The sequence below is a fragment of the Rutilus rutilus genome (assembly GCF_951802725.1).
Source record: "Rutilus rutilus genome assembly, chromosome: 2".
In the NCBI taxonomy this organism is placed as follows: Eukaryota; Metazoa; Chordata; class Actinopteri; order Cypriniformes; family Leuciscidae; genus Rutilus; species Rutilus rutilus.
Window position 1 is genome coordinate 53,964,420 of NC_140210.1, and position 15,585 is coordinate 53,980,004.

At 39.9% G+C, this 15,585-nt stretch overlaps 1 protein-coding gene across 1 annotated transcript; it reads left to right on the forward strand.

Moving 5' to 3' along the window:
• Positions 1–10,185: 10,185 nt before the first annotated feature.
• On the forward strand, positions 10,186–15,048 carry LOC311280767 (polymeric immunoglobulin receptor-like). Its single transcript, XM_084393193.1, has 9 exons — positions 10,186–10,297; positions 10,385–10,678; positions 10,779–11,096; positions 11,222–11,530; positions 11,608–11,910; positions 11,993–12,310; positions 12,387–12,662; positions 13,795–13,881; positions 14,196–15,048. Exons 1-8 carry the CDS (start codon positions 10,255–10,257, stop codon positions 13,878–13,880), a joined length of 1,947 nt encoding a protein of 648 aa, XP_084249319.1. The 5' UTR covers positions 10,186–10,254; the 3' UTR covers position 13,881; positions 14,196–15,048.
• The last annotated feature ends 537 nt before the right edge of the window (positions 15,049–15,585 follow it).

Here is a 15,585-nt window from a genome sequence, read left to right on the forward strand (position 1 = left end):
TTTAAAAGAAGAAGAATGCCATTTTTATTATTTTGTCAGTCTGAATTATTTTTTGGTATAAAAGCCTTTCATTACTGAACCCAGTCCGTGCGCACCTGCCGGGCCTAACCCTGAAACGTCAGGTAAAGCGCACAGGCTCGCAACTGAAGGAATACATATGCCTACAAATCAAATGCTTTCGTAAAGTCACACAAAATAAACACTGAAGTTTATAATTACTATGTTGTTGTTTTTTTACAGTGGGTCATAATATATCATATATTTTAGTTTGTCAGTGCGCTTTGTGGTGTTAGGAATTGTTTTCCGCACTAACTCAAAACGTGCGTACACCACCTCCTGAGCTGGCGTAGGATTTGAGCCGTACGCCAACGTCCATATTGATAAATCTCAAAGTCACCGTGGTTTTGGGTGTACGCCAGGTGTACGCTGGAAATTAGGTGTACGCACTTTTGATAAATGAGGGCCATTATGTGTGCATTATAAATTTTAGTTAATAAATTTAGATGACAGTTGTCATTTATCATGTGTGTCTTGCATCATGTTGCTTGTGGAAATAGAATGAAGAAGCAGGTTCTTGTAGATTTGCACACAGGATTATTTTAATGTAGAAGTAACATGATGTCTGATAAAACAAATTCACAAACCACAATTACAAAAGAGGAAGTGTCCTCACAAAACTGAGCTGCAGTCAGTATTACTTCAGTCTGTGCAGTTAGAAGTGTGTAGATCTATGGTGCTGTTCTGCAAATGCACTGGTCATGTGTTTGTGATAGTTTTATTCGTCATGTCACTCTTTATATGTATAATGTAATTGGTTCATTTGAAACATCAGTTGATGTTCAGATGTTTTTGTCCTGTTCTGGTACATTCATATTCTCATTTCCTACCGTTTGGGGAAACTCTGTTATAGATTGTGTTGTAGATATAGATCAGGGGTGCTCAATCCTGTTCCTGGAGATCTGCAGAGTTCAGATCCAACCCTGATCAAACACACGTGTCTGTAATGATTGTGCTTCTGCAGATCTTCATTAGCTGGTTCAGTTGTGTTTGATCAGGGTTGAAGCTGAACTTTGCAGGAAGACAGATCTCTGGGAAAAGAACTGAAGACCCCTGTAGTAGATCAACCATTGATGAAGATACTGAAATATCTACATGTCATATTCTTGAAGAGCTACAGCAGTGTGTGAACTCAGGAACTGGACATCTGAACAAAGTGTGAAAATGTGTGTGGTCATTTGGTGTTGCATCATTAGTGTGTCAATTTGGACAGTATTACCACAGTCTTTTTTACTTTAGTACTAGTGTTGTAATTTGGATACATTACAAGTGCAGAGTTCAGTATTTCTGTTAGTCCACACTTGCACTACAGTTAGAACTGAAAAGTTTAAGCTTACAGATTAAAAAAACTGTTTTTGTTCATTTGTGCTGTTTTGTTTTATTCGCAATGAGAAAACATATGTGCTTATTAATAAGTTCCTCAAGCTTAAATGAACAGCTTGCGGTTTGGTTTTCTGGGTGTCTGTGCATCAGAAAACATGAATTATGGGTAGAGAAATGACATCAGTAACCATTAAAATACATCATGTCAAGATCTGTGTCTTATGCAAAAAAAAAAAAAAAAAAAAAAAAATCTTTCAAAAAAAAGTTGTTATCCCTCCATTTTATTATTGTTTAGATGTTCTAAAAAATGCCATTGTTATCATCATCATCAGCTTCTGTTTTCAAAACTTCTACATCTAACATCACATCAGTGTCTCCTAACATGTCAACAGGTGCCCTTGTGCTGAAATATAAACATACAATATGATTCTCTTATTATTATCATACAATAACGTTCCTCTGGTTCTGGTTCTTCTGGTTCTGATCATCACTGGACTCTTATTACTGTTTCTCTGTAAGAAGTATCAGTCTCAAGGTAAAACTCCTTCCTATCTACTTTAGATATAGAAACTCTCCATTTATACTGAGATTGAAACACAAAGATTTGTTTTTCCAATTTGAATCTGTCGCCACCTATTGGCTATAAATAGAAAATGCAGATATTTGATGACGTTTGAAAACATTTACAAAATACATAATTGTTGAAATGTGATATAATGTCATTAATTAAAGGACGCTTGTTTTTGGCAGGTGGTGATTCGTCATCTCAGTCTGGACCAGGAAAATGTGAGAGATATTCTGATAAATACAGGAAGAGAGGAAGTCAAAAACAGGAAGTCTTTGTCAAATTCTTCTATAGAAGATTTAGTTAGGAAACGTTTTACCAGAGATAAGCAAAGACTGAGAAGAATCAGAAGAATCACATTTTCTTATCTTGGATATTTTCTATTAGTTCATACTAATGGTGAATGACCGTCTACAAGAGATTCAGATTCATCACATACATTTTAGTGTGTTGAAGTTGAAAGTAAAGGTCATCATCGCCCTCTATTGGCCTCCACTAGACAGACATGAGAGTATTTACGTAATTCCAGTCAAATCTGAGGGAGCAAACGAGCTTCCAGTCTTCATTCCCAAAGGTTCAACTCTCTGCTGGGTTTTCACACTTCTCTCTTTTGCTTAAGCTATTAAAGGTAGGGTAGGCAATTTTTGAGTGGCTAGCAATAGCAAGTTAGCTTTGAAAGCATTAGATCCCACCTTCCCTTCAGAGCGTCAACCAGCATAAAAAAAATAAAAAAGTCTGGAACAAACCACTTACTCTGCCTTCAATTAGTCTGTGTTTATCCACCCACTAAAACAGAAGGCATAGAAATATCAAAAATTATCATCCACTATGATATTCATGAGAATCTGCATGAAAACTAGACATGATACCTTCAGCCAGATGGCGCTCTTTCTCAGTGTTTAAATTAGTACTGAGTCAAAGGAGATCTATCTATATGATATCATACTATAAACAAACATCCTATGACTGAACTGGACCACGGGGTTTATGCTGCTGTAACTGGTTGAGTCAGCAAACATGAATGTGTGACAGTTTACACACGCTATCACAGGTTTATTTTTTAATGTGCAAAAACAGAAGTGAATGTTCTGCATGAGATTTTCATTTACTGGCATCTCTGATACTGTGAAAACATTACTGTCATTACAGAGACAAATGACCTGAATACAGCATATCCATCATCATCATCATCATCAGTATCAGAGAAAACTCAAATGATCATAGAAATCACATTCACTTCACGTGATACAACAATAGTACAGTATTACTGTATTACTGAACTAAAACTTCTTCAGATTTTCACATATGAATCTCACAGTTCTCTCATCTCGCAGTGGTTCTGACACCTGTGAGATCAAAGATGGATATCGCGGGATTCACGGTCGTGCACAGAGTTGCTAATAAACTGGATGTAATTTAAGTTCTGCTGCTTTTTATTTTGAAAGTAATTATAATGAACAAGACACCCATTTAATTACATACCAAAGACAAATGGCAATACTAACACATAAGTTATACACATGAAAACATGAGATCAGTTTTAAAATCAAACAGTTTAAAAGAGAACAATACATCACGGTTGTTTAAACCAATGAGCATTAAGCTGTGTCGTCAGCAAGTCGTTTCCCATCATGCTTTTGATCAGCGCAGTCGGTAGTGATGGCCGGTTCGTGAACGAATCGTTCTTTTGAACCGGTTCTTTTTAGTGAACTGGTCGAACCAGTACACTAAATCGAACTGAATCGTTCGAAACAGTTCGCGTCTTGCGTCAGCGCTGATCCACAAGTTAAGTTACTCACTTTCGGACATGAGTCCTGACAGTCCCTTCGACTCAAAATAAACCAATATCCCGGAGTAGGCATATATGTTACTCCAGTAAATCCAACAGTTCACTGAACTGAGACATGTTGTGCTGAGAGAAGTGATGAGCACGAGCAGATACTGAGCATGCGCGCACTGCCGAACGTACAGGTACAGCGGTTCTCGGATCACCAGTACAGAACTGTGAACTGTTTCTTTCGGACGCGTTCGATACGGAGAACCGATGAGCATGCGTGCAATTTTTTCAGAGGGACGAAATGCATGTTTCTTAAGTATTTTATTGAACATCAATAAGTGTAACAAAATAAAACATGTTAGAAACATGTTTATCACATAGGCTACTGCCTTTTCACTGTATTATTTTAAAGATTGGAAACAATGAATGGATTATAAAACTAAACATTTATTATTATACTAAAACATTATTTTCAGGAACAGATAATTTAATTTCTAAGTAAGGTGATATACGTTTTTTGACGTAGCCTAAACTCTTTCCAAGGTTTTAAAGGGTGCAAATGTTTATAATGTGTTAATAAAAACATAACGTATTAAACATACTGGAGACATGCATCGAGTTTTTAGTTTTGTCGACTGATTTAGCCTAGTAAGGTTTCAGTAGTTTTCAGCTCACACACAGGCATGCTACGGTTCTCGAGTCAAGAACTGGTTGTTGCAGCAGTTCTCGGATCACCAGCACAGAACCGAGAACTGTTTCTTTCGGACACGTTCGATACGGAGAACCGATGAGCTGGAGAGACTGCGCATGCGTGATCGCACCGTCTCTGAACCGAACTTTCTTTTGGCCAACTGATGCTGTGTTTATATACTGTCTATGTGCTGTGCTGTTGCATGAGCACGGGTGAACCAATGACTTGAATGAGGGGCCGAATTCGGCGAAATGTAAGTTTATTTAATTGCAAATAAAATAAAAATGATGAAGACCAGTTTATTCACTTTAAGACATGTAAAACATCCGCGTTTGCGCATTGCCTTAGGCCTACTACAGGGTTCATTTTCAAAACGTAAATGTAAGAAACCTATCCAAGATGATTATGACGATGAGTACTGAAGTTATGATTACAAATGCCTTTATTTGAATGTATATTTATACGCCGGGATGATAGAATTGACGTCATTACGTGATGACGTAAAAGAACTGGTGAACCGGTTTTTTGAACCGGTTCATTGAAACGAACTGTCCGAAAGAACCGGTTCGCGGAAAAGAACCGGACTTCCCATCACTAGCAGTCGGTGGAGAGCAACCGCGCTCGACTGCAGAATCCGACACGTCCGCCTTGCGCTCGAGAGAGTTTTTTGACATACGTCAGCATGACATCAGAGCAAGGCTTAGGATTAGTCGGGGGGAGGGGTTAGGATTAGGGGTGGGTTTAGGATTAGGCAATCAGGTACTGACTTCAACAAGGGGGTAATAATTTGGCAGGGGGCTGAAATTTGCACAAAACCGGCACACAACAGAGTTAGCTTTTTGCTCTTCAGCAAGCGCTCTCTGTCAAATTGTCTGTCCTATTTGGTGTTGTTTGTCCCATAAGAATTGTCCCAAATAAAGGTCTGCATTGCAATATAGAATCTAGTGGCTCAGATCTCGCGTTTGCTGAGGCAGCGCGTAGATTACGGGTCTACTCTGCAATAAAGATTCTGTGTGGGTGCGAGGCATGCATTCATTGAGAAATATCTCAACGCACACAGCCATGCGTTTCCGGGTGTTTCAGCCTCGCGCCCGTTGACTTTCTTCTCGAGAGATGAAGGCCAAATATATTGTGAACGACTCGAATCTCATGTTTGCAGAGGCAGCACGTAGATTACGAGACCGTATGAATAAATATTAAAGCAGTATTGTCTGGTGATTATGGCTGCATTTAATTCTATGAAATTAAAATGATGGAATATTAACTGACTTTAAGAAGTTAGATATTTTAATTCAGTCCCAGATAGCAACATTGTTTCGGCCCGGATCCGGCCCACATCTGGCACTTGTGGAATGCGGATCTGGCCCACATGCGGCATGGAATGACGGCACTTGGGCGGACCGCTCCTGTTTGCCAGATCTGGGCCACAAGCAGGCCATAGCAATGCCACATGTCAGCCAAGAGCAAAGAAATAAACCAGAACTGGACCTTATCTGAGCCACAAAGTCTGTGTATATTAAATATGAAGTCATTTCAGCCTTAATAAGCCTGTTAACAAGCAGAATCACTGAAGGAAAGAAGAGAACAGAAAAAGAGACGAGCAGAAACACAAGAACTACAACTGACTTCAGCCACAGCCTTAGATGAAATCAACTGAAGAGAAAAGAAGACATTAAATCTGTGAAGATCTCAGCAGAGGAGGATTAAACAACTCCACAAACAGCATTACCAGCTTCACTTATTACTAACCAGACTGACTTTATTTCTGTCAGATGTCTACAGAAGTTTTTATTGAGAATTAACAGAGGTTTAACTCTAATGTGTTTCATTTAAAGTCACCATAACAGTGATTCATGTTTCCATTAGTTGGGCTCTTAACTCTTATTATACCTATTATCTTTTTTGGCTGCTGTGACAGTGTGTTTGTCAAACACATTTGCAGCAGCAAAGAAAGCTAAAGTAAAATGAGATCAGGTGATGATGGTTACCTGGTGATGATTTTATAGTCATCATGAATTAGCCTGTTTCACTGATGTCTTTGGAATCTAACACTTGTGTTGATCCAGTAATATTGTTACATCATAAACCCTGTGTTACTGCAGCATGAGATCCAGCAATATAATAACAATAAGTTAGAAGACTTTATCAAACATGAGCACGAAAAAGTCAGTTCAACATGACACACACAGACATCAACAATCAGCGTATGAATCTCAACAATGGTGACAATCACAAATATTTAGATAAACAGATTAATTCAGAACATCACTGAAAAGCTAATAATTCATAACAAAAACAACAGCAACAAATAAAAGCAAATATTTAGAATCAAACAAAATTATAGGACAATTCGGCTGCATAATTTATTCATGTTGCAATGCATGCTGGGAGTTTTGTACTATGCTGTAACCCAGCATGCATTGCAGCAAGGTACTTTTGATTGTCACCATTGTTGAGATTCATACGCTGATTGTTGATGTCTGTGTGTGTCATATTAAACTGACTTTTTCGTACTCATGATTGATAATGTCTTCTAACCGATTGTTATAATATTGCTGAAATATATGTGAAAATATTAATGGATCAACACAATTGTTAGAGTCCACAAAACATCAGTGATTAAAGGTTATTTCATGATGATTATTAAAACCATCAACAGGTAACCATCATCACCTGATCTCGTTTCACTTTAGCTTTCTTTGCTGCTGCAAATGTGTTTGACAAACACACTGTCACAGCTGCCAAAAAAAACATAAGATATAATAAGAGTTAAGAGCCCAACTAATGGAAACACTAATCACTGTTATGGTGACTTAAAAAAGAAACACATTACAGTTAAAACTCTGTTAATTCTCAATAAAAACTTCAGACGTCTGACAGAAATAAAGTCAGTCTGGTTAGTAATAAGTGAAGCTGGTAATGCTGTTTGTGGAGTTGTTTAATCCTCCTCTGCTGAGATCTTCACAGATTTAATGTCTTCTTTTCTCTTCAGTTGATTTCATCTGAGGCTGTGTCTGAAGTCAGTTGTAGTTCTTTGTGTTTCTGTTTGCTTCTTTTTCTGTTCTCTTCTTTCCTTCAGTGATTCTGCTTGTTAACAGGCTTATTAAGGCTGAAATGACTCCATATTTAATATACACAGACTTTGTGGCTCAGATAAGGTCCAGTTCTGGTTTATTTCTTTGCTCTTGGCTGAGATGTGGCATTGCTATGGCCTGCTTGTGGCCCAGATCTGGCAAACAGGAGCGGTCCGCCCAAGTGCCGTCATTCCACGCCGCATGTGGGCCAGATCCGCATTCCACAAGTGCCAGATGTGGGCCGGATCCGGGCCGAAACAATGTTGCTATCTGGGGTTCACCATCCAGACCGTGTTTCACGTATCCAGTGTTTATGGCTGCATTTAATTCTGAGGAATTAAAATGAGCAGCGTACGTCGAAAATCCTTTTCGATTCTTCCCTGCCGGTCCTCCGCTTCAGGGGATCGAGAACTAATCTCAAATAATACCCAAAATCAGTCTCGAGAGGCTGGTTCCCTTTGTAGAAAATTTCAAAGCATGGCAAGACCTGCCAAATATTTCTCCTTGGCAGGGGCGATTCCAGGATTTTATAAATGGGGGGACACAGGGGGGACCAAGAACCAGTCAGGGGGGCCAATCAGTGGCCAATTTGTCAATCAGTGATATCACGTGAACTGGCTGCAAAGGTGAAACATAAGAAAATGCATAAAATGCTCATGATCTGACTTTCACCTGTTGCTGCAGATAGGTGGATTAACAAAAAACAATTAAAGGAATAGTTCACTTTTAAAAAAAAGACAATTATTTCATAATTTACTCATCCTAAAGTTATTTCAAACCTGTATGAGTTTCATACAGAAGAAGATATTTTGTAGAATGTTGGTAGCCAGAAAGTTGATGGACCCCATTGACTGCCATGGTATTTTTTTCCTACTATATGGAAGTCAGTGGGGTCCATCAACTGATTGGTTACCGACATTCTTCACTCTATCTTCTTTTGTGTTCAGCAATCATATTCCAGGGGAGGGGGGGGGGGGGGTGCCACCCCGTGCCCCCCTTCTAGACACGCCCCTGTTCCTTGGGTCCTGCACACAATAGAGAAGGGGTTACAGGGGTTAACTGTGCTTCCTGTTCGTGCAAGTCTCAAATCAAGCAGTGATTGACAGCACTCTGGTCCAATGGCAGTGGGCATTTTCAGGTTGATAGTAAATGATTGACAGCGCTCTGGTCCAATGGTGGTGGGCATTTTCAGGTTGACAGTGAATCTAGCCCAATGAGATTTATTTATTTAGATATTTCGTTCGCTTTCAGGGACGAAGTGTTCCAGTATTGGGTTCTTCCGTTCGGCCTAGCTCTCTCCCCTCACACGCTTACCAAATGCATGGATGCAGGGTGCTAAATTATATAGACGACTGGCTTATTATGGCCCAGTCACAAGAGCTGGCAGTTCGGCATTGAGATGTCATCCTTGGCCACATCCAGAGCCTTGGGTTGGGACTCAACACGAAAAAAAGCGTATTGGCACCAGGCCAGAGAACCACATTCCTGGGAGTGGCGTGGGACTCGGTCACGATGCGGGCACAATTGTCTTCTGCACAGATCGAGTCCATCCTGGCCACGGTTACCAGTATAAAGCTAGGCCAATCCATCACTGTAAAACATTTTAAGAGAGTGTAAAGGCTCATGGCAGCAGCGTCCAACGTCATTCCATTCGGCCTGCTGCACATGAGGGCCATGCAGTGGTGGTTGAAAACCAAGGGGTTCCCAGGGGACCAGAATCAGAGAGCAAGATATCCTGTCGAGGCAGGGGCTGAGGCCCTGGGAATGGAGACTTCACACTGAGGTGGTGAAGTCGATATGCGAGAGGTTCGGCCCAGTGCAAGTGGATTTGTTCGCGTCTCAAGGGACGTCCCACTGTCCACTGTGGTTTTCTCTCACCCATCCAGCCCAATTGGGTTTGGATGCAATGGTACAGACGTGGCCGAGGATACGCCTGTACACTTTTCCCCCGATCGCTCTGCTCCCGGGAGTTCTGGAGAGGGTCCGTCGAGATGGGGTCAGCCTACTTCTAGTTCTGGCCGGCCCGGGTATACTTTTCATCATAGCACTCCTGGCAGGCCATCCTTGGCAGATCCCTCTGAGGAGGGACCTGCTTCCACAGGCCGGGGGCTCAATATTCAACCTCGACCAAACCTGTGGAAACTTTGGGCCTGGCCCCTGAGGGGGCTCAGTACCTAGAGGCTGGCCTGTCGGCTGGAGTGGTTATGACCATACTCAGTTCCAGAGCTCCTTCCACAAGGAGATTGTACGGCCTAAAGTGGAATGTGTTTCCACTTGGTGTAGAGAGCGTGAGATGGACCCAGTTAACACGGGAAAAAAAAGGACCGAAAATTGTCTGTCGAATATTATAGGTTGTATTTTTTAAACTGAATGAATATCTTGGTGAAGTGAAGTCTGAAATGTGAATATGGATTATTGCATTTTTATAATGAAAATGTGTGTGAAATGTTTTGAATTGAAATATTCACAGCTTAATTATACAACCATGTTGAATTTCCATGACGGACACGCCCCGCCCCTCGACAACTCATTATTTTAGACTTATTAATGATCGAAATGAGAAATTGACAAAAATGCCCATCCCTAATACAAACAAGAACACTGAGATCAGTAACTGTAACTTCAGCCAGATGGCGCTCTTTCTCAGTGTTTAATTTAGTTCTGAGTCATAGGAGGTCTATACAATGTCATACTATAAAAACCCTTTCTAACAGCCCTCTCGCACACAGAGAACATTCAGCATAAAGAAGACTGAACTCAACTCACAATGAAGATCCTCCTCATCTTCTTCACTTTCTCCCTGATCTCAGGTCAGAGCTTTTCTCTTTCATCACTGCAGTAATGATGCTGTTTTCTGTTCATGAGGTTTCTGATCACAGTATCAATCTGATTGACAGGTGCAGTGAGATGCGTCAGTGTCACTGGATATTCTGGAGGAAGTCTTCTTGTTGATTCACAGAAGTTTTGGTTCAGTAACTCTGTGAAATACATGCACAATTTATCTGAGTGGAAAACTATATTGTATGATAAGAAACATGCATGGATTAATGAAGGACGATTCACTCTGTTTCAAAACAATGAGGAAAAACTCATGATCTACATCAGAGATTTAAATCAACATGATGCTGGAAGATACGAGATTGGGGTTGAAGGCCAGTGGTCCATCGATATGACATTGAATGTGAAAGAAGGTCAGTCATACGATCAAAGTCTTTGTTTACTAATACTATTGATCATTTCAAAGCTTTTATATATGAGAAATCTATTTCTTTCTTTTTTTCTGAATTACAGATTCATATTGTAAAGTGTCAAAGAGAGTGATGGTGAAAATTGGAGAAACTGCAACCTTCAGCTGTGAATATTCACAGAATCATATAAAGGATCCCAAGATCATATTCAAAGAAGGAAAAGACTCTATTGAGACGATCTACAGCACATGGAATAGGAAAGAAAGATTTAGTATTGCTGATGAGAAACAGAAAAATCTCTTCAGTGTGAAAATTACTGCTGTGACTCCAGATAATGGAGGAGTTTATTTATGTGGAGTTTCAGCCTACAGACACTCGTACAGTTACTCCATTATTAATACTGTTCATCTGCACATTATGGGTGAATAGATCAATCTATCAATGTCATCTAGTAAATTCCACATATTCAGTGTTTGCTTCTTCTGTATTTGCTACATGTCACATTCAATGAAGACACTGATTCAGTCAGATATTTGTGATTGACAGATAAAGTGTCTACAGCAACTGGCTACTCAGGAGGTCATATGATGATCAAGTGTGAACATCCTCAACACAAAACCAAGCCAAAATACATACGTAAAATATCAGATGGATGTTCAGAGAGGAAGAATCCAGGGGTTCAGGATGAATGGATGGAGAATGGAGATGTTTCTTTATATGACGACACCAGAGCAGGAGTCTTGATGGTGTTTTTTAGAGAGCTGAAAGCTGCAGATGCAGGAACATACAGATGTGGAGTGAATGTGTCTCACTATACTGAGAGCTTCACTGAACTTCAGCTGGACGTCAGAGACGGTGAGGAACCGCAAATACTTTATCTGCCATGCATGAAGTATCTGATCAGATTTTATGCTATTTCTTTTGGATTACAGATGCAAAGATTGTGACTGAATCTGTTCATCTTGGTGAAGAAGTCAACATCACCTGTCAGATCCCAGAGGAACATAAAGTTCATTTCTGCAAAGAGGATGATAATCACATCTGTCAAAACATCAGCACATCTGCAGTGACAGAAATGAGTCCTTCATCTGAGAGAAATGAAGAGAGAGTTTTTACAGTGAGCATCAGTAATGTGAGCGTGAGAGATGCTGGAGTTTACTGGTGTGGAGCAGAAACCAGAGACACACATTTGACTTTCATCTCCCTGACCACCAAAATTCAGCTCGACCTCATCAGTGAGTGAATTCGGGTGATTTCATTGTAGTAAATACAGTATATTCAGAATCATGTGTGTTAAATGTCTGTGTTTGTTTGCAGTGGCTCCAGTAGTGAGACGTGAAGGAGAATCTGCTGAGATCTTCTGCCCTTATGATTCAATCTATAAATCAAAGTCAAAGTCTCTCTGTAAGGGGAAGTGCTCCACTAGAGATAGAAATACTCTCAATGAGACTGTGAGAGAAGAGAAAGAGACCAAGACTGACAGATTGACTCTGAATGATGACGTCACTGCAAGTGTCTTCACTGGGACCATCACTGGACTGACAGCAGTGGATGCTGGGAAATACTGGTGTGCAGTGACATTAGAGAGAGACGTGAATTATCTTTACACTCATCTGATCGTCATCATGAATGAGGGTGAGGAAGGTTTATACATCTGAATATGTGAAACTATGACTGTGAATTGATGTTCTCATATTTCTAATATTTCCAGAGCTGAACTTGACTAAGTATGAAGGAGACGACGTGTCAATCCAGTGCAAACATCATGATGAACATCAGAAATGCTTCTGCAAAGCACATGAACCCTCCATGTGTGTGAAGGATGGGGTTTCATTGGAGACGATCAGAGATGATCGATTCTCTTTCAGTGATGAAGCTTCTACTGGAGTCTTTACTGTAAACATCACTGATCTGAGAGAAGAGGATTCTGGGATATACTGGTGTGGATCTCACATCATCACTAAAGTCACCCTCACTGTTAATATGGGTAAGTCCCTGATCTTTTTGAAGATGTTTACTAATAATATAGGTTCCCTTTCGAAACGTTTACTCGTACTCCATCTTTGCAAGACGGCATGGGGAAAACTCCCATTTCTCAAAATGTTTTAAGCCTTTAATTCAAATACGCAGTGCCACAGTCATAACAGTGTAGCAATCTGAGCATACCTATTGGCTGGGCTCATATTCGCCATAGGAATCAGATTTATTCTCCTTCAGTGACAAAACTTACCTTGTTGATTCTTGAAAGAAGCCTTCTCGCCGTTAAAGAAGTCAGGCAGCGGAACGAGTGCTCTCCTGCAATCAAGCAGACCAGCGGCCAGCAGACTTTGATCAGCGTGGTCTCTGTAGCACTGCTACAGCTGACTTCAACGTCTCCAATTTGGCTATATTTCGCGAGTATATTATACATGGATTCAGCATCTTTCCCCCTGTGACAGAAGGGGTATGCACATCCTGGCTCATCTTGGCCCAGTTGGAGGAAGAATCTGTGAAGGAAGGAATCTGTGGTCCTCAGCCATTTGAAATGCCTAGGACTCAGACTCAATCCAGCCAAGAGATCACCCAGACAGAAAATCTCTTTTCTTGGAGCGGTTCTAGACTGAGCCCAGAATGAGGCTGTGGCTAACCCATGAGCACACTCAGACTGTTCAGCAGCTCGCCATTTCGTTCAGAGCAGGAGCCCTTATCCCTCTCAGAACCTTTCAGAGGATGCTAGGCCTCATGGCCTTCTGCACATGCAGATGTCTTTAGCCTCCTTGTTAGTGTATCCGCCTCCTGTGCTGGAAACACTGATTCGAATCCCGCTCCAAACGGGTCAGGTAGGATCAGTTACATTTGGTGCCGTGACCCGGATGGGAGTGAGGTTTAGGGGGTGAGTGTAACGGAGGCCAGTTAGTAAAAGCTGTCCGTCTAAACCTCACTCCCCTGATCTCAAGAGGCGCACAAGCGACTGACACTAGAGAGTGCAGTTCTTAGCGTCCTACTCAAGTGGGTCGAGTAGGACCGGTTACATATTCGCCATGAATGTTTCATTCTTATTCTATATACTCTATATATTATTATAATTATAATTATTTTTTTTTTCATACATGTGATTACACCTCCGTTTCCATTTTCAGATTTCTCTTTGATCAACATTATTTCTTTGTGTTTGACTCTGCTGCTGATTGGAGGATTCACTGTGACTGAGTGTTTATTGAGATGAGGTGATGCTGTCCTTCACACACACACACACACACACACACACACACACACACACACACACACACACACACACACACACACAGTCAGATGTCAGATTTTAACCATTATTATTATTATTATCAGTTTTTTATTATTAAAAGTGTTTCAAAATATAAGAAAAAGGCTTTGGATATGTTTTTGTCATGAGCTGTTTCATGAACTCTGTGGTGTTTGTGTTTGCGTGATGAACAGGCCATTTTCCATCCATCTCAAAGCCACAGAGAACAGGTGAAGGTTCAACTAGCTCTAATTTTAGTTCTTTTCTATGAACAAACAGACATATTCAGGAAACCCACAGAGAGACACATGAGACTGAACAGAGAGACAGAAGATGAACAGAAGACAATAAAGAGCTGTCAGTAATTCACCTTCAACATTTACTGTGTTTAATGAGGAAAAAGCTGAAAAACATTTATGATTCACAAATGATCCATGCGTGGTTTAAAAATGTTACTTTTAAAAACTGATCAAATTAAATAAATACAATGAGCCACAAATCAATGACAGAATATCTGTAAACATCCTATAATTGTTGAAAGAGTGGAAACCACATTCACGATGAATCATAATTTTAAATCATAAAAATACTTTATGTATTTATATATTGAGTTCAACACATTAATCTTAAACTTCAAAATGACTATTATCTAATAGATCAAACTAGATTCTACATGATCCAGAGTGAGTGTGAGTTGGTTTGCTGTGCTGAAATGTGTTTGTAAGGTTTTGCAGGATATATGTGGTCGGTCAGCTGAAGAGAAACGGTTTATCTTGTGGTTTTCAGCCTGTGGTTTTCTTTGGCTCTTGCTCTTTATATTCTTTTACTCGAACCGAGATGCGCTTCAGGCTCTTGTGTATGTCATAAACACAGGAAATGGTTTCTGTAGAAACGATGGACACACACTTTACACTCCTTAAAGAGATGCTGTGAATTTGTGTAATATTATCAAAAATATTTTTATTCAGGTTGTTTGAAATATAGATATCACAAATGCTTCTGTTGAATGTGGAATGACTTTGACAGTATCAAAGGGAAGCACAAGCTCAGTGTGTGTTATAAAATGTCTTGGTGTTCAAATGTAATTTTTTCCTGCTGGATTAATTCACTGGTAAAGAGTTTTTTTAATTTATTTGTTAATAGCTTTGTTATTGGATTAGTCTTTTATAAATCTAGTTATTAAATGAATAAAGTCTCTTTGAATCTCTTTAGACTTTGTGTTTGTAATTTCCTGTTCGTCCTGTTCATGAGATGAGTCATTTAAACCTTCAGCTCCATCTAGTGGCAAATGTAATGACCTGTAATGACTCATAATGACCAAATGTTGGCACCCCATAAAACAAAAAGACTAAAGACTTTACATGTCTGTAAGCTGTTAAAAGTATTCAGAAAACTTAAGACACTACACAATTTAAAAAAATTAAATAAATAAATATTGGTTATTTTATTTTATTTTAATACAAAATGAAAGCATCAGTCACACGTAGCCTAGAGTAGTGGCAGTACATTACATATCATTGTGCATTGGTGATTATATAAAGACCAAGTATCAATATCTAGCACAAATCTAAACTAAAACATTCCCATATCTAAAGAAAAGAACAATGACAGCAGCGGCCCTGTGCGAGCACAAGCGAACCAGACAGGTTTGTAGACGAGATGGATGGAC